This window comes from Ictalurus furcatus, chromosome 12 (assembly GCF_023375685.1).
Source record: "Ictalurus furcatus strain D&B chromosome 12, Billie_1.0, whole genome shotgun sequence".
Classification (NCBI taxonomy): Eukaryota; Metazoa; Chordata; class Actinopteri; order Siluriformes; family Ictaluridae; genus Ictalurus; species Ictalurus furcatus.
The window spans coordinates 9,934,667-9,961,057 of record NC_071266.1 but is presented as its reverse complement, the minus strand read 5'-3'; the positions used below and the strand labels follow the sequence as shown (position 1 = coordinate 9,961,057).

Here is a 26,391-nt window from a genome sequence, read left to right as displayed (position 1 = left end):
TGACCTCAGAGATGTTTCGTGATTGTCTCATTTACTCTCTCTCTAAATACCTCAGAGATTTTTTTTTTTTTTTTTTTAGGAAATATCCACAAACTTAATTTTCACAACAATTATGAGTGTAAGATGCTTTTATTACACATAATTATAAGATGCTTCTACTGCCTGAAAACTTTTCCCACCCAATGTATTAAAAAATCTACGAATTCAGGTTCTGGTGAAATGACTTTAACTCGATAAATTGTGTTTTATTTTCATTATGTCTATGGAAGAGCTCTGAACCTGGAGCAAGGTTTTAAGCACATTTCTCCTGAATTGCCTTGCTTTTTCCAGACCTTTATAGTATTGAATCGTGGGAAGGCGATATTCCGTTTCAATGCCACGCCTGCCCTCTACATCCTAAGTCCGTTCAACCCTATAAGGAGACTCTCCATTAAAGTGCTGGTGCATTCATATCCTTCAATAGCAGAGCAGAGTGCATGATAGGAACTATGTGTTTTTGGGTGGAAAACTGTTTGTGTGTACTGTACACTCCTTGACTAGTATCCACAATGTTCAGTTTAGTGATCATGTGCACCATTCTGACCAACTGCGCCTTCATGACGCTTAGCAACCCACCAGACTGGGCCAAGAATGTGGAGTAAGTCTGCTGTTTTTGTTTATATATGCATGGGAGTTATTAAAGGTGCAGTTTGTAATGTTTAAAAGTGTTTCTAGACCTGGAATGAACTTTAAATTCAAACGGTACCATGGAAAAAGTGTGATTCGCAATATTAGCATGCAGTGGATTTGTCTAGTTTGGCTAGTTTCTTCATTTCAGATTTCCGTCGTGTTTTTCTGGTCCTAAAATGAACTAGAGGCGGGGCTTTGTCTGCTCTGGCATACATACTGTCAGCAAAGAGGGTGGGGTCAGTTGGAGGAACGTTTTCTTTGCAATTGCAATTTGCTTCTCCAGAGAGAGAACTTTTAAAAAAGTGACAAACTGCCCCTTTAAGTTTAGAGTGCATTAAAATGTTTGTTTGATTGTCTGAGTACATGAATAAGAGCATTTTTGTCCTGCAGGTACACATTCACAGGGATTTACACATTTGAGTCTCTGATTAAGATCCTGGCCCGTGGCTTCTGTGTGGGAAAATTCACATTCCTGCGAGACCCCTGGAACTGGCTGGACTTCAGCGTCATCGTCATGGCGTGCGTGTCATTATTGCGTGTCTCTTGCTGTTACCCATATACTAGTCATTGCTAAACTTATTACTGTCATTAATTCGGCCATAAATCAATTTAACTGCAAATGTCGATCAGCCAAGGCGTGTTTGGTGTGAGAAGTTGGCTTCTTAAGTGTTCCACTGGAGCTACATGTCTAATGTAGCTAACAAGATTAGAATTGTGCTAACTTTCCTCAAAACACAAAGTTGTTTCATTTAAAAATAGACTTGGTGGTTTCTGACACTGTATAACACACTGTAGTCTATAAAAATGGACAAATGTACATTACAGAGTTAAAAACTAAGAAGCTAATGTTCCATTATTTATAGCCATTGAATAATTCATTATAGCCACTGAAGAATTCATTGAAGCCATTGCAGAAATTTTGATGAAAAATATCAATATCAAATTATTAAAACGATCAGACTGGCAAGCTTTAGCTGTTGCTAATAGTAAGTAAGTTAGCTATGTCTCATATAGACTTGTTAATTTTTTTCTGACACTGTATGACACTGTTATCTACAGTCATAACAGCTATCTTGAATTTCTCTTCCAAAACATTCGAAAAGTATTTGCCCCCATCCTGATTTCTTCTGTTTTTGTGTATATCTCATACTAAATAGTTTTAGACCTTCAAATGAAATACAACATAAAACAAATGCAACCTGATTAAACACAATACAGTTTTTATTTATTATTTTTTATTGAAACAAAAAAAAGTTCTCCAACACCTATCATCCATGTGAAAAACTGATTGCCCCCTTAAACTTAAAATCTGGTTGTGCCACCTTTAGCAGCAAAAACTGCAACCAAACGCTTCTGATATCTGGAGATCAGTCTTTCACAGCACTGTGGTGGAATTTTAGCCCACTCCTCTTTGCAGAACTGCTTTAGTTCACCCACACTGGAGGGTTTTTCGTTTAAAATGCCCTTCTAAGGTCCCGCCACACATCTCAATTGGTTGAAGTCAGAACTTCTACTAGGTCACTCCATAACTTTAATTTAGCTTTTTCTCTTGAGCCATTCAGAGGTAGACTTACTCCTATTCTTTGGATCATTGTCTTGCTGCATAATCCAGTTGTGCTTGAGTTTCAACTTACAGACTGAAGCCCGGACATTCTCCTTTAAGATTTTCAAGTAGAAAGCAGGATTCAGGTTTCCCTCAATTACTGCAAGTTGCCCAGGCCCTGAAGCAGCAAAGTATCCCCACACCATCACACTTCCACCACCAGGCTTGACCGTAGGGATGATGTTCTTTTTGTGGAGTTCTGTGTTTGGTTTACGCCAGATGTTACGGACCCCTCTCTTCCAAACAGTTCCACTTTCGACTCATCAATCCACAGAACATTCTCCCTCCAAAAGGTTTGAGAATCATTAAACAAGCCTTAATGTTCTTCTGGGTTAGCACTGGTTTTCGCCTTGTCACTCTTCCATGGATGGCATTTTTGCCCAGTGTTTTTCCGATAGTGGAGTCATGAACAGTGACCTTTATTGATTCAAGAGAGGCCTGTAGGTCCTTTGATTTTGTCCTTGGCTGACTTCCTGGATGAATAGTTGCTGTACTCTTGGAGGAATTTTGGAAGGTCTTTTGAGAAGGTTCTCTTCTGTGCTGTGTTTTTCCATTTGGAGATAATGGCTCTCAATGTGGTTCTTTGGAGTCCCAGAGCATTTGAAATAGCTTTGTAACCCTCCCAGACTGATGTATTTCAATCACCTTTTTCTTCATCATTTCTGGAATTTTTTTCAACTTTGTTTATTACTGGGTAAGATTTTTTAAATGGTAAATGATGTGTACTTTATAACCTTAGTAGTTCTACAAAGTGCTTTACACTGGTTCTCATTCACCCATTCACACACACACTCACACACCAATGGTAGCAGAGTTGCCATTCAAGGCACTAGCCTACCATTGGGAGCAACTTGAGGTTCAGTGTCTTGCCCAAGGACACTTCAGCATGTGGAGGTATGTTGACCTGGAATCAAACTGCCAACCCTACGATTAGCGGACAACCTGTTGAATAGTTGTAGCTTAGCATTGGCTTGTTCACATAGGAAATGAATTAGTTCTGAGTTTTTTCTTTTTGGCTACAATATTTTGTCATGACAGTTTTTTTTTTTAAATGAAATGACCATGGTACATCATCCCGTTTGTTAGCTTGTTAGCTTTGTTAGCTTTAAGACACCAAACATCTTGGCAGATTGACTACATTTTAAAACAATTGTGTGATATTTGAAATTGAACAAAAGTCTTCCTTTGAAAAGTGTTAAGAAAACTGTGCATGCCTGTTGTTTTAGTGATGCCATGTACGACCATGAGTGTGTCTGCGGGATACGTGGTGTGTGTGTGTGTGTGTGTGTGTGTGCTCTGTGGTAACTCTCTATTTGATCCTACAGGTATGTAACTGAGTTTGTAAACCTAGGCAATGTGTCAGCTCTGCGCACTTTCAGAGTGCTCAGAGCGTTGAAAACAATCTCAGTTATCCCAGGTAAGGGATGTAAATGTATGCGTGTGTGTGTGTGTAGGCGTGCGCATGCCTCCTTTTTGCGTGTGCGTGTGTGTGAATGCACATGCACAAGGTGTCAGTCAGGTGTGCGTCCATGTGCAACGTTTCCCTCTTTTGCTCCCTTGTCCTGTCCTAACGTGCGTGTGTGTCTTTGTGTGTGTGTGTGTGTGTGTGTGTGTGTGTGTTTGTGTGATCTCCCTCCCTCTCCTGTCCCTCCCCTCCTTACAGATATGTAACTGAATTTGTGGATCTGGGCAATGTCTCTGCACTGAGAACCTTCAGGGTTCTGCGAGCACTCAAAACTATTTCAGTGATCCCAGGTGAGAGCTAGTTCCCAGCTCCCAGCTCAAGGCCAGAGGCTGCCTCTCTGTCTATCCCAACTTTTGCTCACACCATCCCCCTCCTCTGCTGGCCTCTCGCACTCATTCTGTCGCTCCTAGCGGCTTGAGAAAAGCAGGAATCCATTCACATGGAAACAAAAAAAAAAAGAAAGAGACAAAAGGATTCCAGGCTTTTGTAGAAAACATTCTGTAGTGTTCTTTCCTCCTTCTGTTAGACGTGGCTCTGTTATTTCCCACAGATCTCCACGTCTTGGGGAATAGACAGGCCTTTTTAATTTGTGTTATTGTTTTGCATGAGACATTGCTAAAGGCTACAGTGTGACATTTGGAGGACTTCTCTCTTTTCTCTCCCCTTCTCTCTCCTTCTCTCCTCTCCCCTTCTCTTTTCTTCTCTCACCTTCTCTCCACTTCTCTCACCTTCTCTCCCCTTCTCTCCCATTCTCTTGTCTCCCCTTCTCTCACCTTCTCTCCACTTCTCTCCCATTCTCTTCTCTCTCCTTCTCTCCCCTTCTCTTCTCTTCTATTCTCTTCTCTCTTTTTCTCTTCTTCTCTTCTCTCCCCTTCTCTCCCCTTCTCTTCTCTCCCCTTCTCTTCTCTCCCCTTCTCTCCTCTCCCATGTTCTCCCCTTCTCTTTTCTGCGCTCCCCTTCTCTCCCCTTCTCTTCTCTTCTCTCCCCTTCTCTTCTCTTCTCTTTCCTTCTCTTCTCTCCTCTCCCCTTCTCTCCCCTTTTCTTCTCATCTCTCCCCTTCTCTCCCCTTCTCTTCTCTCCCTTTCTCTCCTCTTCTCTCCCCTTCGCTCCCCTTCTCTTCTCTCCCTTTCTCTCTCCTTCTCTTCTCTTCTTTCACATTCTCTCCCCTTCTCTCCCCTTCTCTCACATTCTCTTCTCTCTCCTTCTCTTCTCTCCCCTTCTCTCCTCTTCTCTCTCCTTCTATTCTCTCCCTTTCTCACCTCTTCTCTCCCCTTCTCTTCTCTTCTTTCACCTTCTCTCCCCTTCTCTCCCCCTCTCTTCGCTTTTCTCTTCACTTCTCTTCTCTTCTCTCTCCTTCTCTTCTCTTCTCTCTCCTTCTCTTCTCTTCTGTTCTCTTGTGTACATCTCCTGTTTGAGTTTTGTGTGCATGCGCTCCGTCACCGGTCTGTTTGATTTCGTGTTGTGTGAGTGTGAACCATGGTAGCTCTTTGCCATGACACACACACACACACACACACACATACACACACACACACACATACGATTCTAATTGTACTGTACAATGCACTGTTGTAAGTATACACTGCATGTTTTAATGTTTTTAACAAGCAATCTCTCAAAGCATGTTCCAATCTGAAATGTGCTACTACTAATGCAATAACATGCTGTCATCACTGGCCAGCATTAAACCTGCTCAGCTAACAACGTACTTTAATGACTCCATGACTACTGCCACAACTCCAGTCATGAAGTGCAGAGTCAGAAGAATGTGATCAGACTCCGGAATATGCATGCTTACATATAACATTCATCAGCTTCATAAACACAAGACAAATCATGTTGCTAAAATGCAGCTATTGCATAGATTAATAAACCCTAAACATAAAGTGTTAAATAAGATGACATCTGAACTTGCTGGCCCATTTAAAAGGATTTATATTTAGATGTGGATAAATATAAATCTGTTGGGATGTAGGAAAGGAAATGAAAGGAATACTCCAATGTTGTTCAACCTAACCTCAGGCCACCATATCTGCAATGTATAAACAATTACCCAGGACATGAATGAAAATTCTCACATATCTGTGTACTGAACAGAGAACAGAGAACTTGTTTAATAAAAACTCACTTCTAATGGAAGTCTAAGGGCAGCTGTTAAACATTTAAAATACATGAGTATGTACAGTGGATGTAAAAAGTCTACACACCCCTGCTAAAATGGCAAGTTTTTGTGATGTAAAAAAAATGAAACAAAGATGAATAATGTCAGAACCTTTTCTACCTTTATTGTGAAATTCTAACCTATTAATTAAAGTGAAAAACAATTATCATTTTAGGGGAAAAATAAAAAAAATGTACAATAACCTGGTTGCATAAGTGTGCACACCCCTAAACTAGTACTTAATTGAAGCACCTTTAGATTTTATCACAGCATTCAATCTTTTTGCGTAAGATTCGATAAGTTTGGCATGTCTTGACTTAGTAATATTTTGCCATTCTTCCTTGCGAACACATTCTAACTCTGTCAAATTGGCAGGGCATCTCCTGTGCACAGCCCTGTTCAGGTCACCCCACAGATTTTTGATGGAATTTAGATCTGGACCCGAAAACTTTAAACTTGTTTTGGTAAAGCCATTCCATTGTTGATTTAGAGGTTTGCTTTGGATCGTTGTCATGCTGAGAAGTAAAATTCCTCTTCATGAAGTGTTTTAGCGGAAGCCCCAAAGTATGATGCTGCCACCACCATGCTTCACTGTGGGGATAGTGTTCTTTTGATAATGAGTCTTTATTAATCACATATACATTACAGTACAGTGAAATTTTTTTCTTCACATACCCCAGTCAGGAAGTTGAGGTCAGAGCGCAGGATCAGCCATGATACAGCGCCCCTGGAACAGAGAGGGTTAAGGGCCTTGCTCAAGGGTCCAACAGTGAAGCTTGGCAATGCTGGGGCTTGAACTTCCGATCAGTAACCCAGAGCCTTAACCATGGCAGTGGCGATGTGCTGTGTTTATTTTTTTGTTGTTGTGCAAAGGTATTATGGCTAAAAAGTTCATCTTTGGTCTCATCAGACCATAACACATTATTCCACACATTTTGGGAGATTGGATATATTTTTATTTATTTATTTTTGGTTAAAAAAGGCTCCTGTCTTGCCACCCTACCCCATAGCCCAGAGATATAAAGAATTTGTGAGATTGTTGTCACATGTAGGGAGCCACCAGTACTTGCCAGAAATTCTTTTAATGATGCTGTAGGCCTCCTGGCAGCCTCCCTGACCAGTTTTCGCCTGATCCTCTAATCAATTTTAGAGGGACGTCCTGTTCTTAGTACTGAAACTGTCATGCCATATTTTCTCCACTTGTTGATTATTGTCTTTACAATGTTCCAGGGTATATCCAATGCCTTGGAAATTTTTTTGCAATCCTCTCCTGATTGATATTTTTCAACAATGAGATCCCGTACCTGTTTTGTAAGCTCTGTGCAACTCATCGCTTTTCTATTTGGATGTTAACAAGAAGATGTCAGGAAAATCCTGTAGGAATATACTTTATTTGGGGTTAATCAGTCACTTTAATTGATAGTGTATACTAATTAGTATTTAACATGAGTGTGAATGTCACTGGTTGATTCTGAACACTGCCACATTCCCAATTATAAAAGGGCATGCACACTTATGCAATTTGAGTATTATATATATTATATATTATATATATTATATATAAGTTTTTTGTTTTTCTTTTTTTTCCCCAAAAAACATTTCTGGGTGTTTTTCATTTTATATTTTTTACGTTGCAATTTCACAACAAAGGTCAAAAAGGTTCTGACATGATTTAACTTAGTTTAATTTTTTTTTACACCATAAAAACCTGCCATTTTAACAGGGGTGTGTAGACTTTTATATTGAGTGTAAATAATTCATATTCAAATCTACAACCTGTACTCTGTCTAATTCCTCTTAATGAAAGAGAGAAAGTCATACTACAAGTGTTTGGATGCAATTTTACAAGCTTATAAAAACTGAAGCAAGAAAAAAAAAGTAAAAAGAAATTCATTAATTATTTACCATTTAAATTACGGCTTTTCTTTTTTCTAAAAAAAAATCACTCATGAATTATTGTAAATTTTGGAGCTTAGTTCACTTTTATACTTTTGATTGAAGAATTCATGAAAGGTTTGCATAATTGTTCATAATCAACAATCAATAATCAATAATCAACTGCCCCAACAACTGCCCCTTAGACTTTATTAGTCTTTAAGTGAATTTTATGTAAACAGTTTGTTCCTTTCTCAGCTTAGAGATCAGAAATCACACACATGCTGTGGATAGACAGAGTATATATATATAAAAAAACACTGGAGTATTCCTTTAATACATGTGTGTGAGGGTTTCTGTGTGTGTGTTTGTGTGTCTGATGCATATCGTGTGTCCCTGCAGGCCTGAAGACCATCGTGGGTGCTTTGATCCAGTCAGTAAAGAAGCTGTCGGACGTGATGATCCTGACCGTCTTCTGCCTAAGTGTGTTTGCGCTAATCGGCCTGCAGCTGTTCATGGGAAACCTGCGGCAGAAGTGTGTGAGGGTACCGCAGTGGAACGACACGCAGAACTCTACCGAGAACAACCTAACAACAATGCTCAACATCAGCACAGGCTTCGAGCTGCTCAACACCACCAACGCTTTCAACTGGACCGAGTACATCAACGACAAGAGTGAGTGGGCTTCAGGGATGGAAGCTGGATGAATACGAATACAGTGCAGATGATGTGTTCTAAGCTGATTTACATATAGTCCACAAGACACAATAATAACTGAATTTACACAAATGAACCAGTTCAAAAGTTTACACACACTTGATTCCTAACACTGTGTGTCATTAAGTGGATGATCAATGACTGTGTTAATGTTTTGTGAGAGTTGTTCATAAGTCCCTTGTTTGTCCTGAGCAGTTAAACTGCCCACTGTTCTTCAGAAAAATCCTCCAGGTCCTGCACATTCTTTACTTTTCCAGCATCTTCTGCATATTTGACCCCTTTCCAACAGTGGCTATATGATGTTGAGATCCATCGTTTCACACTGACGACAACTGAGGGACTTGTACATGACTATTACATAAGGTGCAAACGTTCACTGATGCTCAAGAAGGCAACACGATACATTAAGAGCCAGTGGGGTGTAAACTTTTGAACGGGATAATCAGTGTAAATTGTTATTATTTTGTCTTCTGGAAAACATGAAAATATTTTATGTAGCTTCTGAAGTGCAGTACTAAATGAAAAAAATAGAATCTTTAAACAAATTAATAACAATTTACACCGATCATCCTGTTCAAAAGTTTACACCCCCTTGGCTCTTAATGTAGTGTCTCAACATCATATAGCCACTGTTGGAAAGGGGTGAAATGTGTAAATTCAGTTATTATTGTGTCTTGTGGACTATAGGTAAACATCTGTTATGTGAAATAGTTTATTCAGGGCAGCACTAAATAAACAACAAAATGCATAAATACGTATGACACTACCACGACTATATGTGTGAGATAGATGTTAGATGTGTGATGACATAAGAGGGTCTTTGGGTGATGTAAATCCACCAGTGGTCCAAGTTATATGAGTCACTGTGTGCTCGGAGCATCTGTGTGTGTGTGTGTGTGTGTGTGAGAGAGAGAGAGAGACCTCTCTGCCCCAGGGACAGAGCTCATAACCCATATGGTTCAAAGGTCAAACTTAGTTTAGACACAGATACATTGGCTGTAAGCTAGAGCTTGCAGTCCAAAAATGGAGGCTGCATGTGTGTGTGTGAGAGAGAGAGGGAGAGAGAGAGAGAGAGAGAGAGTGTGAGTGTATTGCCGTTAATTTTCTGTTGTCCTCTTTTTTCAACAGATAATTATTACTATCTTCCCAACCGCAGAGATGCCTTGCTGTGTGGGAATGGCAGTGATGCAGGGTAAAAAAAATCTGTCAATTTGTTAATTTAACATTTTAAATATTTAATATAATAGTGTACAACTGAGTGCAAAGGTTTGTGCCCCCCGGGTTTCTATGTAAAAGGATTTTAAATTGTTCATCTTTGTTAATTGCAGTTGTGTTTTCTATTAAAAGCTTTCAAACTTTTTTCAAAAGTGTGTTTTGGGGTTGTGGTTTTGGAAGAAACAATAAATGGCAAATATAACTGAAGCTAACTTTAGTCAACTTGTGCCAAAATCATTGACTGTACCTTTATGATTTGGAGCGTGTAATTCTCCTTTAATTGATTAAGTAGTGCTTGTACAGTATAATGTATGATTGTTTAAACGTGATGAGTGTGTGTGTGTGTGTCGTCTGCAGGCAGTGTCCTGAAGGATTTTCGTGCATAAAGGCGGGGCGTAACCCTGATTACGGCTACACGAGCTTCGACACGTTCAGCTGGGCCTTCCTCTCCCTCTTCCGTCTCATGACACAGGACTTCTGGGAAAATCTCTATCAGCAGGTGAGAATTCTTTTCTTTTTGAGAAGATACCATTGTGGCTTTGTAAAAAGTTTTTTCAAAAACTCTGTTGGAAACTGATATGAGAAGAGCCAATCAGGTTATAGGATTCAAGATTCTGTAGCTCACAGCCAGAAAAGTGATATCAAAAGACACTAGATAATAATAATAATAATAATAATAATAATAATAATAATAATAATCAGTAATTTACAGGGCGTCTGTAAGGGGTGTAGCACTGCCCTGTTAAAAACTATGTGTTTGTGTGTGTGTGTGTGTGTGTGTGTGTGTTGCAGACCCTGCGTGCCGCTGGAAAGCCCTACATGGTGTTCTTTGTGCTGGTGATCTTCCTGGGATCGTTCTACCTGGTGAACTTGATCCTGGCTGTGGTGGCCATGGCATATGATGAACAGAACCAGGCCACCATCGAGGAGGCACAGCAGAAAGAGGAGGAGTTTCAGGCCATGCTGGAGCAGCTGAAGAGACAGCAGGAGGAGGCGCAGGTAAACACACACACACACACACACATAAACACACATAAAGACACAAAGACAAATGGCCACACCTACAATCAGAAGTATTAACACACACACACACACACACAGAAAGACAAATGGCCACGCCTACAATCTGAAATATTAACACACACACACACACACACATATACACATACACAAATGGCCACACCTACAATGCACATGCATATGCGTATACACAAAAAGCACAGGTGTTTCTCTCTGTCTCTCGCTCTCTCTCATACACACACACACACACACACACACACACACATTTAGTCTATTTATAGATCTGTACTGTTTGAATCTTGCATTTTCCCCTCATCCACATGCATGTTCATTATTTCATCTTTCATTTCTCCTCTTTTTCTGTCAAGTTTCTCTGGTGTGCCTAACATTCCCCTGTTACCATGGAAACCGCAGCAGATAACCCATACAGGGTAACAGAGAGAGAGAGAGAGAGAGAGAGAGAGAGAGAGAGAGAAATGTGAAGGACAGTAAAATGGAGGCTGTGTGTGTGTGTGTGTGTAGAGTGTTTATAAGGTGTACAAAAAGGAATAATGATGGCAGTCTGATAAGTCAATGTGTCTGTGATCGGATTTATCTCCAAATGCGTGACGTCTCATTTTTCTCAGAATGTTTTTAACAGCTTTAATGCGAGACGAGATTATCGGGCTGTGTGTTTATCATACTGTACATTTTCCTCTTGTCTCCTTTTTTGTGAAGCATAATACCTTCCTTCCTCTCTTCCTGTCCTCTCCTCTTTTCCATCTCTCACTCTCTCCTCTCATTCTCCTCCGTCTCTCCCTCCCTTTTAGAGAAAGGTATTTCATGTTCAAGTTCATGACACACATACTATAGGCCTTTAGAGCATTTTGGTTGCCTGAGTGAGAGCCATGATGTCACTTATAATCAAACCATGACTCATGAGTTCGAGAGCATCGTGCTCTAAATGAATCGGCAGCTTTAAACGAACTGTGTAATCAAACACAGGCTTCAGGAATCGCTTCTTTTTGACACTCCTCTTTTCTGTTTGCCGTTTCTCTGTCTGTCCTGCTGAATTTTGTATTTATGTCTTTTTCTTTTTTTTGCATCTGCTCCCACTCTGCCAGCCTAAACTAAGTCTGTCCTCGGTTGTCCCTGACAACAATGTCTGTGCTGTGATTGGTCGGCAGGTTGCCGCGGCAGCAGCGACAGAGAGTGGGGAGTATAGCGGCAGGGGCGGCCTGTCTGAGGAAAGCTCCTCCGGGGGCTCCAGACTCTCCTCGAAGAGCGCCAAGGAGCGACGGAACAGGCGCAAGAAGAGGAAACAGAGAGAGGAGGAGGAGGAGAAAGCCGACCAGGAGAAGTTCCACAAGTCCGAGTCAGAAGACAGCATCCGCCGCTCGGGCTTTCGCTTCTCCATGGACGCCAACAGGCTGTCCTATGAGAAGAAGTGCTCCACCCCGAATCAGGTGACTTCTTGTTCTATCACAGTGGGATTATGGGGCCTGAGGGTACTGACTCAGCATCTCTAATACAATGAGCTAAACAGAAAAAAATGACCAAATCTTTCATATTTTTTCTCTATTTTTGCGTTTTGAACCTCTCCAATCTGCCTCTGTGTTTTATGGTAGTAAATCTTTAACATCTTTTTGTTTTTTACAGTTTTTCAAACCTCAATGAAACCATAGCTTTTCCCAATGCTAACATTTTTTATTATTAACTAAATAAATGTTTACAGTTAATGTTGTGGAACGTCCATGAAACAAGTTCGTTCCTGTTATCGCTTATGTGATAGCAGCTATTAACAGTCATCATGAAGGTAATAAGACAATAAGTGCAGCTTGTCATGAGAAACTGTAAAGCGCCGACACTGGAGACTCCTTCCATAAATCAGCGACGACTATATAAGGTCTTTGTAAAGGCCCTGGGTAAGTTGTTGCTATAGAAACAATAAGGTATTAGAATGAGTGCATTAATAGAAACCTGTGATTTGCATTGTAATCAGAAGTATTGACAGAGCTGCTATTACAAAAAATTAATCAACGCCTTCTGACCAATCAGAATAGAGAGTATAACAGTGCTGTGGTATAAACTGTAATAAAACATAATACATTTTAAATGCCTGACTATGTTAGTTAAAACTATGTTGTAGTTAAAAATGTTTTTTTTTTTTTTTTTTGGATTCCGAACCTGTGTTTATTATTCTATTTAATATTTCTGATTGAATGTTAAAGTCTCTCTCTCTTTCTTCTATCTTTTCTATCTTTTGTTCAGTCTCTCCTCAGTATACGTGGTTCGATCTTCTCTCCGAGAAGGAACAGCCGGGCGAGTTTGTTTAGTTTTCGAGGCCGAGCCCGGGACTTCGGCTCGGAGAACGATTTTGCGGATGATGAGCACAGCACGTTTGAGGACAGCGACAGCCGTCGAGGCTCGCTCTTTGTACCTCGGCGGATCGAGAGGAGGAACTCGACGGTCAGTCAGTGTAGCCTTGCCGCTCCACGGATCATGCTTCCGGCCAATGGGAAGATGCATTGCACTGTCGACTGTAATGGAGTGGTGTCGTTGGTGGGCGGAGCCTCTGTGCCAACTTCACCGATTGGCCGGTTGCTTCCTGAGGTAAAGCTCAGATATATTTACATTAGCGCATGTGACATATTCTCAGAAATGGATTCAAATATGAGAACGTTGGTAATAGCATTTCTTGCCTTTAGTATTATAATAATTATTGCTTTTATTCCCTTTCTTACATTTATTAACACATGCTTTTATACAGTGTCGTTCCACAAATATTACATGTTGCAATAAAAAAAGTTGCAATCAAAATGATTAGCTTTATTGTCGAAATTTACAGACTTTCAGCTGTTTGAACAAATAAAAAAAAGCAATTCAAGTGGTTTCCCCAAATTCAACTGAAAATGCAACTTATAATGACTTCTCTAGTCTCAAAATTATTCAAACCCCTGAATATTATCTCTCACAGCAGCACAAATATGCAAAACAGGTGTTGATCATGCACACCTGATGCAACTAATCAAGGGCTTCATTAGTTGTTTGAGCTGGAACACATACCTGAAATACCTGAACTGGCTAGGGGTTTGTTGAGTGTCACATTTGACTATATGTTAGAAATATGGCTAAGTCAAAAGAATGGTCCAAAACGTTAAGAGAAGAGATGGACGGGTCAGAAAAAGGAAACTATTAATGGCTGAAACCAGATTTCTGAGAAGGCAGGTTGTGAAAAACACTTGAGTGACTGCAAAAGACCTGCAGCAAGACTTGGTGGCAACAGGCAGCTGAAAGTCTGTAAATTTTGACAATAAACCTGATTTGCAGTGGGGGTTGAATTCTATATAATTACGAATTACAGTATATTATCTGCAATACCTTTAATGAAAGGGTTTGGTATGTCCCCCTTTCACTTTAATGAAAAGTTTGTCAGGTTTCCCACAAGTTTGTCGAAAACCTGACGATCCATGTTAGATCAAATCCATCAGAGTGTCATCTGAAGATGTGCTTCGATTGAGAAATTATACTTGTTAAAAAGTTAAAGTACAGATAATGTGTCCAAAAAAAGGTGGAAATATCCCGATCGGAAATATGTACTCAAGCAGTTAAAAAAAAGGAATTTTTTTTAAAAATAAAACGTTTCTACTTAAATATACTCGTGTATTAAAAAGTAACTGATAAGTTTTTAACTGATGATATTAAGTTAATGTCATGTTTTCTAATTGAAAAGTAACTTTTGGAACTTTAAGTGACTGTTAGAAGTGATGAAACTATCATTCAGTCTCTGTAAGCTTGTAATATTTACCATTAGCTAGGATTTGTCTTGCTGCCAAGTCAGTTAGGTTAGCTACTGGAAACAATGCTAGTCTAACCTGGGAATAGCAAACAAAAAAAAATCCCGTAAACAAATCAACAACAACAACAAAAACCCAAGCTAATATGGTTAAATATAGCAAGTTAACATTAAACTAAACTTACCTCAGCATGCTATTTCAAATTAGATGGAGTTCATGCCTTCTAGGGAGGTAATCTTTTTACATGAGATTTTGTATACTGTAACTGACACCAAGATAATACTTATGTATAGTAACAAAGTACAATTACTCAAGTATTTTTTCACTCCAGTTTAACACATTTGTTTAAATAGTGACCCAGATAGTGCAGAATCTTGAATATTGAATAAGTAGGATATTTAAGATATTTTCTTTCTTTTTTCCCTTTCTTGTTTATTTCCAGTTTTAAAATTTTTTTTAAAAAATAATAATAATCCCACATTTTCAGTGTGGTCTGTTGGACTTCCCTGTATAAGGCACATTTTAAGCACCCATTATACACTTACTATTGCTAGAAAACTAAAATAAATAAGAAATCTACTGAAAAGAACATGTGGGATAATGTATGTTATCTGAGCTCATTGTTCTCTCATCCTTGATTTCTTTCTCTTTTTAATTTTCCCTTTCTCCAGGGCACGACAACAGAGTCAGAGGCTCGTAAGAAGCGGTCTGGGTCACACCAGGCCTCTGATTACCTGGATGACGCTGCAGCTCGGAAAAGAGCTATGAGCGTAGCCAGTATTCTCACAAACACTATGGAGGGTATGACGTATACACACACACACACACACACACACACACACACACACTGAACAAAATCAACCTTACAGTGAGAGTACAACTTAGCAGTTACACACACACACACACACACACACATACACACACGGATAATGACATTGTATCTCAATAAAAAAAAAAAATTACCCTGTTATGATGCAACACAATAAAGTCTGTAGTCAGCTCTTCTGCTGTCATGTTTTTGAAGCAGAGCTGGAGGAGTCGAGACAGAAGTGCCCCCCCTGCTGGTACAAATTTGCCAACAGCTTCCTAATCTGGGACTGCTACCCCCAGTGGCTGAAAGTGAAGGAGCTCGTCAACATGGTGGTTATGGACCCATTCGTCGACCTGGCAATCACCATCTGCATCGTCCTCAACACCCTGTTCATGGCCATGGAGCATTACCCCATGACCAAGGAGTTCAACAACGTGCTCTCGGTCGGAAATCTGGTGAGGATTTTGAATTATTGTCTATATATTTATTTGGAACAGCACTAGATACCCTAAAATGCTATGAAAAGTTAGAAATGTGTAGATTCACGCAAATATTGTGTCAAAAAGATGTGAAAGTGTTACGAGCTGAGAGAAAACTATTGATAAAAATTAATAAAGCATGTTTGTATAGTTTTCTTTGAGCACAAGTTTTCTTAAGCAGTGCAGTTTTTCTGGTTTCAGAAGTATTAGCACCTTAAATGTAATATTCAGTGAAGCCTCCCAGGAGTGAATCTCTTTCTGTAATGTCTAATAAAGTTGGAAACACTTATAGAAGGATTTCAGGTTTACAAATGGGTTCGAATCGAAAGACGGAGGTGGCTGTTTTGTGTCCTAAAACCATTTCCCTTGATTTGGATGTCTGTTTTAGGGATTGTTATCTTGGGCTGTATCCTTATGTGTTCTCTTTTGGGCAAATTTAAAAGGTGGAAAGTTTGACTTGTAGTTTACATAAACTTTATTGCTTTGGATAATGTAAACATACTGCTCTGTTAAATACTCCGTTCTGATTGGTCAGAAGGTGCTGACTAATTTGCTATAACTGCATCTCTGACAATAGTTCAGCTGCAAATCCCAGGTTTATGTTAATGCACTCTTACTTTAGAATACTTTATCCTTCCTATAGTAACAACTTCTTAATAAGAACCTTCTTAATAAAACCCATAAATGGGTTTTAAAAATGTGTGTACTAATTGATATGGTGAGGTTTTCTATAAAGTGATTAGCATTTATGGAAGGAGTCTCTAGGGTCAGCGTTTTGTAACAGTCAGTGGTAAAGCTGTAACTGTAAGTTTTCCTGGAATTTTCACTTTTTAGTTTATCACGAAATTGCTTTTTTGTGGTTGTTGTTGTTGCCTACCTTTATTTATTAAATAAATAAATAATTCTAATCGATGGCAAAACTTTCATAAATCATTTTTGGATGTGTGTTATTAGAAAATAATCAACTTTAGGTAAGGGATGGTAACAGTAACTTCATCACATCCCCCTGTCGTTGATTATTTTCCTATAACAGCATGCAACCAAGTGTTTACCAAGACACTGTTTTAAAATATATATATATTTTCTTTATTTCAACCCTTTATTTATGTATATACTCTTTCCTATTTTAGTTTTCTTAGCTCAGATGACGCAGTAACAGCAAACAAGCAAATGACAAATATGAAAATTTTATTTATAGCTTCAATTTACTTTCTCATGACCTATAAGACCTCAAACAAGAAATGTGTGGAGGCAATAAGCTAAAATCTAATTTGTAATTTAAGGTTTACAAAACACCAAGAAAATGACGCAATACTATCACAGCATGATGTTGTTTTGTCGTTAATCTCTATGTAATTTTTATTCTTCACTCTACCCACAATACATTTCCAGTTGCTGAATCTGAATACATAATAAAAAGCAGCTCAATTTATGCCATATTTTATCTGCTTTCTTAAGATCACTTCAGCAAATCAGACCAGTGTTCCATAAAATGTCTATATAAAATATACATATGAACTTGTATATAGATATTTCATAATATCAACTGTAAATAGCATCAGCTTTGACGAAAGCTGAGTGCGTACGCAGAGCTAAATGGAGTGTGTATCTGTGTGTACAGGTATTCACAGGGATCTTCACAGCTGAGATGTGTTTAAAGGTCATTGCCCTGGACCCCTACTACTACTTCCAGGAGGGTTGGAACATCTTTGATGGCATCATCGTGAGTTTAAGCCTGATGGAGCTGGGACTGGCTAATGTGGAGGGGCTCTCTGTGCTCAGGTCTTTCCGATTGGTGAGGAAGCCCTTCATCTTACGCTAAAATATATTTCCATAATGTGAACCTCAAGCATTGCTAAAGATGAAAGGATGGTACTGATGACTAAGACATGATACCTATCTTTTATTCATTGTGAACCATGTGTGTGTTTTCTTTATTACACTGCAAGCTCCATAAAAAGTATGTACAATCTTTTCAGATCTTTTGCTGTTTGTTTGTTGTTTTATTTTTAAAGTTATTTTTCTCTGTGGCCATGCCTTATTGTCTGAGTTTCTTCCATTTCTAAATGAAATTCTTCAATTTCCAATTTCTAAAACTCTCCCTAACCACTTTATCTTTTATTCCTTTCTCCAGCTCAGTAAAAGCTCAATCATTTTTGTTTTAGGTCTTATGACTCTTTACTTGACTTTGAGTTTGAGTCTTTTAATGCCTTAAATACAATTTAACAATGTAAGCATAGGTTCAGTTTTTTTGAACCCTTAATGAGACACATCCAAATAAATGAACTATTGAACGTGTACAGGGATGCAAACTTTTATGGTAATACAGATAACTGCACCATTAAATTATGTTATTGTAGATAAACTGTCAAACCAAGTTAAGGGGGTGTAAACTTTTGCACTCAGCTGTATGATAGACAGCAGTATTGTGTAAATTATTCTCGCCATTCCTCTGTCCCTCAGCTGCGAGTGTTCAAGCTGGCCAAGTCATGGCCCACTCTGAACATGCTGATCAAGATCATTGGGAACTCGGTGGGCGCCCTGGGCAACCTGACCTTAGTCCTGGCCATCATCGTCTTCATATTCGCCGTGGTGGGCATGCAGCTGTTCGGAAAGAGCTACCGCGACAGCGTGTGCAAAATTGCGGAAAGCTGCGCTCTTCCACGCTGGCACATGGTGGACTTCTTCCACTCGTTCCTGATCGTGTTCCGAGTGTTGTGTGGCGAGTGGATCGAGACAATGTGGGACTGCATGGAAGTGGCCGGCCAGAGCATGTGCCTCATCGTCTTCATGATGGTCATGGTGATTGGAAACTTGGTGGTAAGATTCGGTTATTGAACCTTTTGAATCATATTGGCATGCTTGTCACATAGTGTTTCTTTTTATTTTGTAACCTCTGCTCTTCAGAAAGAGGCAACAAGTCACTTCTGAAAGAAATTTTGAAGTTTGGACAATACTTTTAGATACATAGGTTTAATCTAGAACCCTACAACAGAGGCTTTCCATTTTAGAGTTTCCCTTTAAGAAGCGAAGAACTTCTAATAATTTAAAGAACCATTTTTATCATTAAAAGTACTTAAACATGTTAAGTAACGGCTATGTAAACACTTGGAAAAATAACAGGAGGGTCCTGATTATTTTCCAATAACCACTACACAAGAAATAGTTCTTCAGTATATACAGTATCACAGATCCAGTGTTTGCACTTACACTTGCCCTTTGTTTACTATAGCCTGTGTTTGCAGAAATTGATTAGATTTCATTTCAATATTTACATTTGACTATGGACCCATTTCTTTCCCCCAGTTAATTCTTACCAGTTCCCAACAGCCAGCTCTCCCCTATCACATGATGGCTACCAACAGGGGAGGGTGGAGGCTAGCAAGTGCTTCCTCTGTGACACATGAAGGCAGCCGACCACAAGTTTTCAAACTGCTACTTAATGTGTAACAGGAGCATAACACACTTGGAGGAGAAAGCGCTATCCGCCCTCTTCTGCATACATGAGTTAACAGATGAACACGATTGGCTAGTGTTGCTGTGATTGACAGGGGAAAGATTGTACAGAATGTCATCCCTCCTGCCCTGAGAGCATGGCCAATTTTGCTCTCTTGACTCATCCCAGCCATGGATGTCTCTGGCATCAATGGGATTCGAAGTCGTGAGCTCATGTCTGTAGAGCGAATGCTTTTCTGTTGCACCACTCAGTATCCATGCAGCCATGGACTATTTTTAAACTAACCCAAAAAACCATTGAACTTGCTGTTTCGACCCACAAACTCGTTCCAGATCTAGCCCAATTTGGTGTAAAACCTGTGACCTGGGCAACCCTGAGCCCAGGTGAAGGTCAGCCATGCCTTTTATAATTGGAAATTAGCAATTAGGCAAAATTAGAAATATCCTCATACACTACATAATTGTCAGAAGTCCTTTAGAGGATCAACTCCAGTAGAATCAACAGTGGCTGGTAGGATTGAAAGGTTGATGCTATTCAGTACCATTGTTTTTATATTATTTTACCCCCGGTATGCTGTTGTTATAGTAGAATGCTTCTATAGCTGTGTTAGGTCAGAAATCAGGCTCTAGTGTCATGGTAACATTTGCATCCTTTTGTGGTTGCATTGCAGGTGTTGAACCTCTTCCTGGCCTTGCTGCTGAGCTCCTTCAGCGCCGACAACCTGGCCTCGACGGATGACGACAGCGAGATGAACAACCTGCAGATCGCCGTGGGTCGCATCCAGAAGGGCATTGCCTTTGTGAAGTCAGCGCTGAGGCAGTTCCTACAGAGCCTCTTCCTGGCCGGGACCAAACCCGGCGCCCTGGACGAGGAGAAGCCCCTGGATGACCTGCACAGCGACGGCAAGGAGAACTGCCTCTCCAACCACGCCCCCATGGCCGTCGACCTCGGTAAGGACTTTCTCAAGGAAGGATGTGTGTCGCCTAGCAACGGGGTGGAAAGCCACGGGAAGTATGGCATCGAGGAAGGGGACTACATGTCATTTATCCACAACCCCAGCCTCACGGTCACGGTGCCCATTGCCGTGGGCGAGTCAGACTTCGAGAACCTCAACACGGAGGATTTCAGCAGCGAGTCGTCCGACGTGGAGGGAAGCAAAGAGGTAGGGAAGATATCCGAAATCTTAGAAGACCGTATTTGTAGATTTGTTTTGTTATTGTTTTTAAACTTTAATCTGTTTATTGTTTATAGTGAATTAAAATGTCACGTTTTCTCAAGTTGCCTTGAGTCATTTTGTCATTATATCATATTGTGTACTTTACGTATATATTTGTGTGTGTGTGTGTGTGTGTGTGTATGTGTGTGTATGTGTATGTGTGTGTGTTTGTGTGTGTGATAAGCCCCATGATCACATGACCCAGATCATAGCCAGCTACTTAGGACCTTGTGCTGGGTACAGCTGCTGAATTCGTATCAGTACACACACATACACACACACACACACACACACACACACATACATACATACACACACACACGCATGCAGTGCACATAATATGTATTATTTACAACCAGCTGAGCAGGAACAGCATCACTCAGTCCAGATTATGAATGAAGTCAGCTTAATGATGACATTGCTAAATGCAGCATCAATGCCCAGGGTGAAATTGTGCTAAAGTATAAACACATGCATGTTGTGTCTGGTGTGTGTGTGTGTGTGTGTGTGTGTGTGTGTGTGTGTGCGTGCGCACACATATGTAAGTTTGTGTCTTCTCTCCACTGCGTTTAAATGCATACCTCTAAGAAAGTGCTACTATCACAGTTTTCTTAACCTCCTTTCTTCCTCCTTGTAATCTTTTCCTGGTGGTGTGTTGAAGTTGCCGACGTTGTTATCCATGTTTTGTGAAGTGTGTATTTCTCTGTGTGACCTGTTATTGCAGCATAATGAGAGACGAACCCCAGGTTTTCTCTGAGAGACCCCTGTAAGAGTCTTTCCTCTTCCCACACACTAACCAACCAAAACTGCCTCTACCATCTCTTCCCAAACTCTCTCTCTTTCTCTCTCTCTCGCTCTCTCTCTCTCACTCTCTCTCAATTTTTCTTTACATTTTCTTTGTCTTTTGGAACGGATTGCCTTTTTTTTTCATTCTCTTATGCTTGTGCCCGCCCCTATATCCCCCCCTTCCTGTTGAATCCCACTGCACTGGAGAGAGACAGCTGTTCGCGTTTGTTTGTTGTTGTTGTTTTTTTTTTTATTTCACTTCATTTATTTATTTATTTATTTTTTGTTAGAGCACCGGGCTTCTTTGCAGTAACAACAATCATATGGAATGAGCGAGATCATCATTTCCCATTTCATTTCCCTTATAATTCAAGCCATTAAGCATCAGTTTATACTACCTTTTTCTTTTTTGTTTGAACATACATTTTTCCTTTTTAATTTATTTTCGCTGGAACAGCCAGTCAGTCATTGAGCATCCAAAGCTGAATGAACTTACAGCAGAGTTATTGTATAAAAGGGTATGTGTGTATGTGTGTGTGTGTGTGTGTGTGTGTGTGTGTGTGTTAGGTGGTTTTCACACTTGCGTGGTTTTTTATTTTCCGGGACGTTTGGTGAAGTGAGAAGTTTTATTTATTTATGTTATTTTTTCAAAAAAACAAAAACAAATATTAAACACTAGAGAGAAAAAAAACTGAAGAACATTTTACAATTTTAAAGAATAAATACGAATGGTGTAACATCGCATCTGCTGCTTCCAGTCAATTTGTAATTAAGTTACATTTTTTGGTCATTCTAAAAATATATTACAATACACAAAATATCTCGGAAAAGCATATTGTGACTGTGTTTTTAATCACAATACCGATATTTTATCATGTCGCACCGCCTTACCTTATTCATACATAAAACCATGTGTTCATAAGACTGAAGCGCTGTAATTAGCTCACCTTTCTGGTGAGAGTGTTTGCAGAGAAAATCAAAAAAAAAATGTTCTCATACATGCATCGAAAAAGTGCTGTCCTGTATTGCTTGAGTGTTGGCACCAAAGGATATTAAAAAACAGATAAACCTGAGTGACTTGCTGGAATTACGCAGTCGATCAAAAGTTCTTCAAACTTATGCAGATGAGCCCCGCCCCAAAAGCATCGGTCCTGGGTGTTGACTCGAGTATTTGGGCCAAGTATGAAAATGCCTCTACTCTCTGTATGTGAGTGTGAGTGTGCGTGTATGTGAGTGTGTGTGTGTGTGTGTGTGTGTGTGTGTGTGTGTGTGTGTGTGAGCGGGAGAGAAAAAAAGGAATGACGTTGCCTCAGTAGAATTATTCCATGGCTCATATTTGTTTAATTGCATCTTGACATCAGTATTGTTCATAAAGGAATGATGAAAGCTGCTCTACAGCATCGCAGCTCTGTAACCGAACTATCAGCTTGGTATCAACAAGGTTATTTGGGGTTTTTTTAGTTTAATATCTTCATTACAACTCTGAAAGGTTGTTGTATTAAAATTCTGTCATAAGCATCACCACTAGGAGGCAGTATTTCTGCACACACTAATATACAAAGTAGTAACATAATCCAGTAGTATTGCATTGCTTTCTCATTTTAACCCTGAATGAAACCAAGCTAATAGTTAAAAAAGAGATAATGATTTGAGCGCCAATTGATCTTTTCAATTGAAAACCTGTTTATGTTTTTTGTTTTGTTTTGTTTTTGGATGAATTTGCACATATTCCCTAAGCTTGCTCTAACAAGGATGTTTGCTTAAATGATGAAGGCTTAGACGGAGTCACTAATTGGACCAAAGAAAGCAAACAAAAAATACAGGGGGTGCAGGGCGTTTCTGAAATTATGCTACATAAAAAAATAAGATCTTTGTTGACTTTTAAAAAAATATAAAACCCAACCCTGCCTTGAAACCATTTCTGCTTACGCGAAAGGGTCTGTGTAGCATTTTAGCTCTGAGAGAACCCTGAAAGATAACGTAGAACATTCTGAATCTGCACACGGCATGCTTACATCATTCCCCCGCGCCGCATTAGCTGGGTACCACGGCAACCAGCGCTGCCGCTCAGTTTCAGACAGCATTCCCGTGCGCCGCTTTTCACTCCGGTATCGACTCGGCCTGTGAACATACCCACGCTGTAGAAGCCTGCGTTACATCACTGTTTTATACCCACTGTGGCTCAGGCCTCTCGCTTTAATGAGACACTGCTGATACACTTCTAATTAAAACACTAAATCTTTAAAAACCTTCAGTTACGCTATTCAGGGTTTAATAATGACATGGAAACGGACTGTTTTTGTCAAATTTAAGGAGGAGACATTATCTCTCTCTCTCTATGTTTCTCTCTGTCTCTTTCAATCTGTTTCTCTCTCTCAAAGTCAAAAGGTCTCTGTCTCTTTTTATCTGCTTCTCTTGCTCTGTCTGTCTCTCTCTCTGTCTCTCTTTCTTCCTATTTGTCTGTTTCTTCCTTTTCGTTGATCTTTTTCTGTCTCCCTTTCTCTCTCTCTCTCTGTCTGTCTCTCTCACTCCCTCAAAGTCAAAAGGTCTCTGTCTGTTTCTCTCTGCTTCTCTTGCTCAGTCTGTTTGTCAGTCTGCCTCGCTCTCTCTCTCTTTCTTTCTGTTTGTTCGTCTCTCTCTTTCTTTCTGTTTGTCTGTCTGTCTGTCTCTCTCTTTCTTTCTGTCTGTCTCTCTCTCTTTCTTTCTGTCTGTCTGTCTGTCTGTCTCTCTCTCTCTGTTTGTCTGTCTGTCTCTCTCTCTCTGTTTGTCTGTCTCTCTCTTTCTTTCTGTCTGTCTCTCTCTCTCTGTTTGTCTGTCTGTCTCTCTGTCTGTCTGTCTCTCTCTCTCCGTTTGTCTGTCTGTCTCTCTCGCTCTGTTTGTCTGTCTGTCTCTCTCTTTATTTCTTTCTATTTGTCTGTTTCTCTCTCTCTCTCTCTCTCTCTCTCTCCCTCTCTCTCCCTCTCTGCCTCTTTCTGTTTGTCTGGTTCTTTCTTTTTGTTTATCTCTTCTGTCTCCCTTTCTGTGTCTAGTTATCTTTCTTTTCTCTCTCTCTCTCTCTCTCTCTCTCTCTCTCTCTGTCTCTCACCCACATACACACACACAAACTCAGTGATAAAGTTAACCAGGTTACTGATTTATGAGCGTAAATGTTTTATGTATATATTAATAAAACAACATTTATCTTGCTGAAATTTTGGTGGAAGGATGGTTAATGTTTTTGGCTTCGTCTCATTTACAGTAAGAGAAACTCATTTTTAAAAATGTATTTTGTTGTAGTTACAGAAATGTAAAAGTGAATGCTGTCTCAGGCTTGCGTGCACGTCAGGTCCCGGTGTTAGATATGTGCTAATGCGGCTTCCCTCCTCTTCAAACTCTTGACTGGTGGACTGAAGCTTGACCACTGCTTTAACGGAATGGACTTTCCACCCTGTGTTTTCATGTCAATGAAGGGAAAATGGCACCCAGTGGGGAGGGAATATGTCACAATCCAAACATGTTGTAATCTGAATTACTGTCCTCAATCTGTTAAGGATACAATATAATCCAATAGAAAATCATTCGTTTTTTTGGGTTGGGAAGAAAAAGAATAAAAACGGGGGATGGTTGTTTTGCACTGGACATGAAAATACTCGAAGCACTCAACATTTGTTGACGAGATCACTCGAGCTTGGATGAATTCTTATTAAATATGCACCTTGATTAAATAAAAAATCTGCATGAGGAAGGAATGAAGGCCCATCAAACGTACCCACAGCTGACTGTGTGATTACCCGTGAGCCTGTGCTGTAGGCCATCGTGCACGGCTACCAATCGGGACAAAGCAAATCAAATCAATCAATCAATCAATCCACAGGCTTGTAGGTACTTTTGAATGATCTGGTTGAATCTGCATGAAGTAATGGAAGGGCAAGAAGCTGAAGAAACACACAATGCAGAGCTTTAATCATATCTTTTGCATGTGTGTGTGTGTGCTGTCTGCATGCACGTTTGTGTGTGCTTGTGTGTGTGTGTGTGTGTGTGTGTGTGTGTGTGCACGTGTGTGCTTTTAGAAGCTTCCTGTGGACACAGTTCTGAGTTCTTCCGAGGGAAGCACAGTGGACATCAGACCCCCAGGAGAGGGGGCCGAATCGGTAGAGATAGAACCAGAAGAGTCACTGGACCCCGAGGACTGCTTTACTGAAGGTGTGTGTGTGTGTGGGGGGGGGGGGGGGGGGGTGGGTGTGTGACTCGCAACAGCATCTGATCTGAAGTGACATTCGATTCCACAGTACAGTTAGAGGCTATGAGTGCCAGCATTACTTGCTTCAATGGCTAAGAACAAAAATTCTGCCAGATCACCAAGTGTGCCAGATTTATAATTAAAATCTTTATCAAAATTCTATTATTTTCCCTTTAGTTGACTATTTTTCTACAACAGCACATCCTGAAGGGATTATTTTCCTATACCTGCACATCATAGCTTGTCATGTTATATGTCAAGAAACCAGAACACGAGACAGTCCTCCCTGCAGAACCAAAATTCCAGGGGGTGGAGCTGGATCTGATCCAACTCCTCCCATAATCCAAACCCTAATTCTCACAAACCCTAATAACCACAAGAATCATGCTCTACGCTCTACTCCAATCAACTCCACCCAAGTAGGAGGAGCTGGATCTGGTCCAACTCCACCCCCTGGACTTCTGGTTCTGCAGCGCGGGGTACTTAAAATCGCAAACTCCTCTGTTCTGAAGGTTTTTCTACAAAGTTCCGACACCGGAGACTCCTTCCATAAATGTTACGTGAACATCTCTCAGAAGACTTCACTATAATATGATTTATACAACTTCTATAAAGACAAATAAAATATGGCTTGTTGTTGGCAAATTGTTGTGGTAGAAGAGAATTAAAACAGTTCGGGACATCATGATGTCCTTCACACCGTTACTTTCAGCATGTCGCGTTTTATGCTGTATTCAGGTAAAGCCGTGCTTCGTAACTCATAATTTCCAACCTCTGACTTAAACAAAATTCGGAAAGTCAAGAACACCTCCTCAACCCCGAATTCAGCACACGACATTAAATCAACGTGGCCACTCACAGCGTCAACAGTAAACAGAATTCTTTAACTTTAAATGAATTATGCTGTATACACAAGTATTTG

General features: G+C 40.0%; 1 protein-coding gene across 1 annotated transcript in view; it reads left to right on the top strand.

Moving 5' to 3' along the window:
• Positions 1-26,391, top strand: part of scn1lab (sodium channel, voltage-gated, type I like, alpha b) — a 55,352-nt gene that overhangs the window by 16,957 nt on the left and 12,004 nt on the right. The window contains exons 3-18 of the mRNA XM_053638643.1: positions 331-449; positions 548-637; positions 1,060-1,188; positions 3,936-4,027; positions 8,176-8,448; positions 9,619-9,682; positions 10,063-10,204; positions 10,498-10,704; positions 11,892-12,170; positions 12,976-13,317; positions 15,173-15,302; positions 15,529-15,767; positions 17,413-17,586; positions 18,255-18,611; positions 19,919-20,410; positions 25,300-25,432. Coding sequence (XP_053494618.1) covers positions 331-449; positions 548-637; positions 1,060-1,188; positions 3,936-4,027; positions 8,176-8,448; positions 9,619-9,682; positions 10,063-10,204; positions 10,498-10,704; positions 11,892-12,170; positions 12,976-13,317; positions 15,173-15,302; positions 15,529-15,767; positions 17,413-17,586; positions 18,255-18,611; positions 19,919-20,410; positions 25,300-25,432 — 3,262 coding nt within the window. The remainder of the gene's footprint in view (positions 1-330; positions 450-547; positions 638-1,059; positions 1,189-3,935; positions 4,028-8,175; positions 8,449-9,618; positions 9,683-10,062; positions 10,205-10,497; positions 10,705-11,891; positions 12,171-12,975; positions 13,318-15,172; positions 15,303-15,528; positions 15,768-17,412; positions 17,587-18,254; positions 18,612-19,918; positions 20,411-25,299; positions 25,433-26,391) is intronic.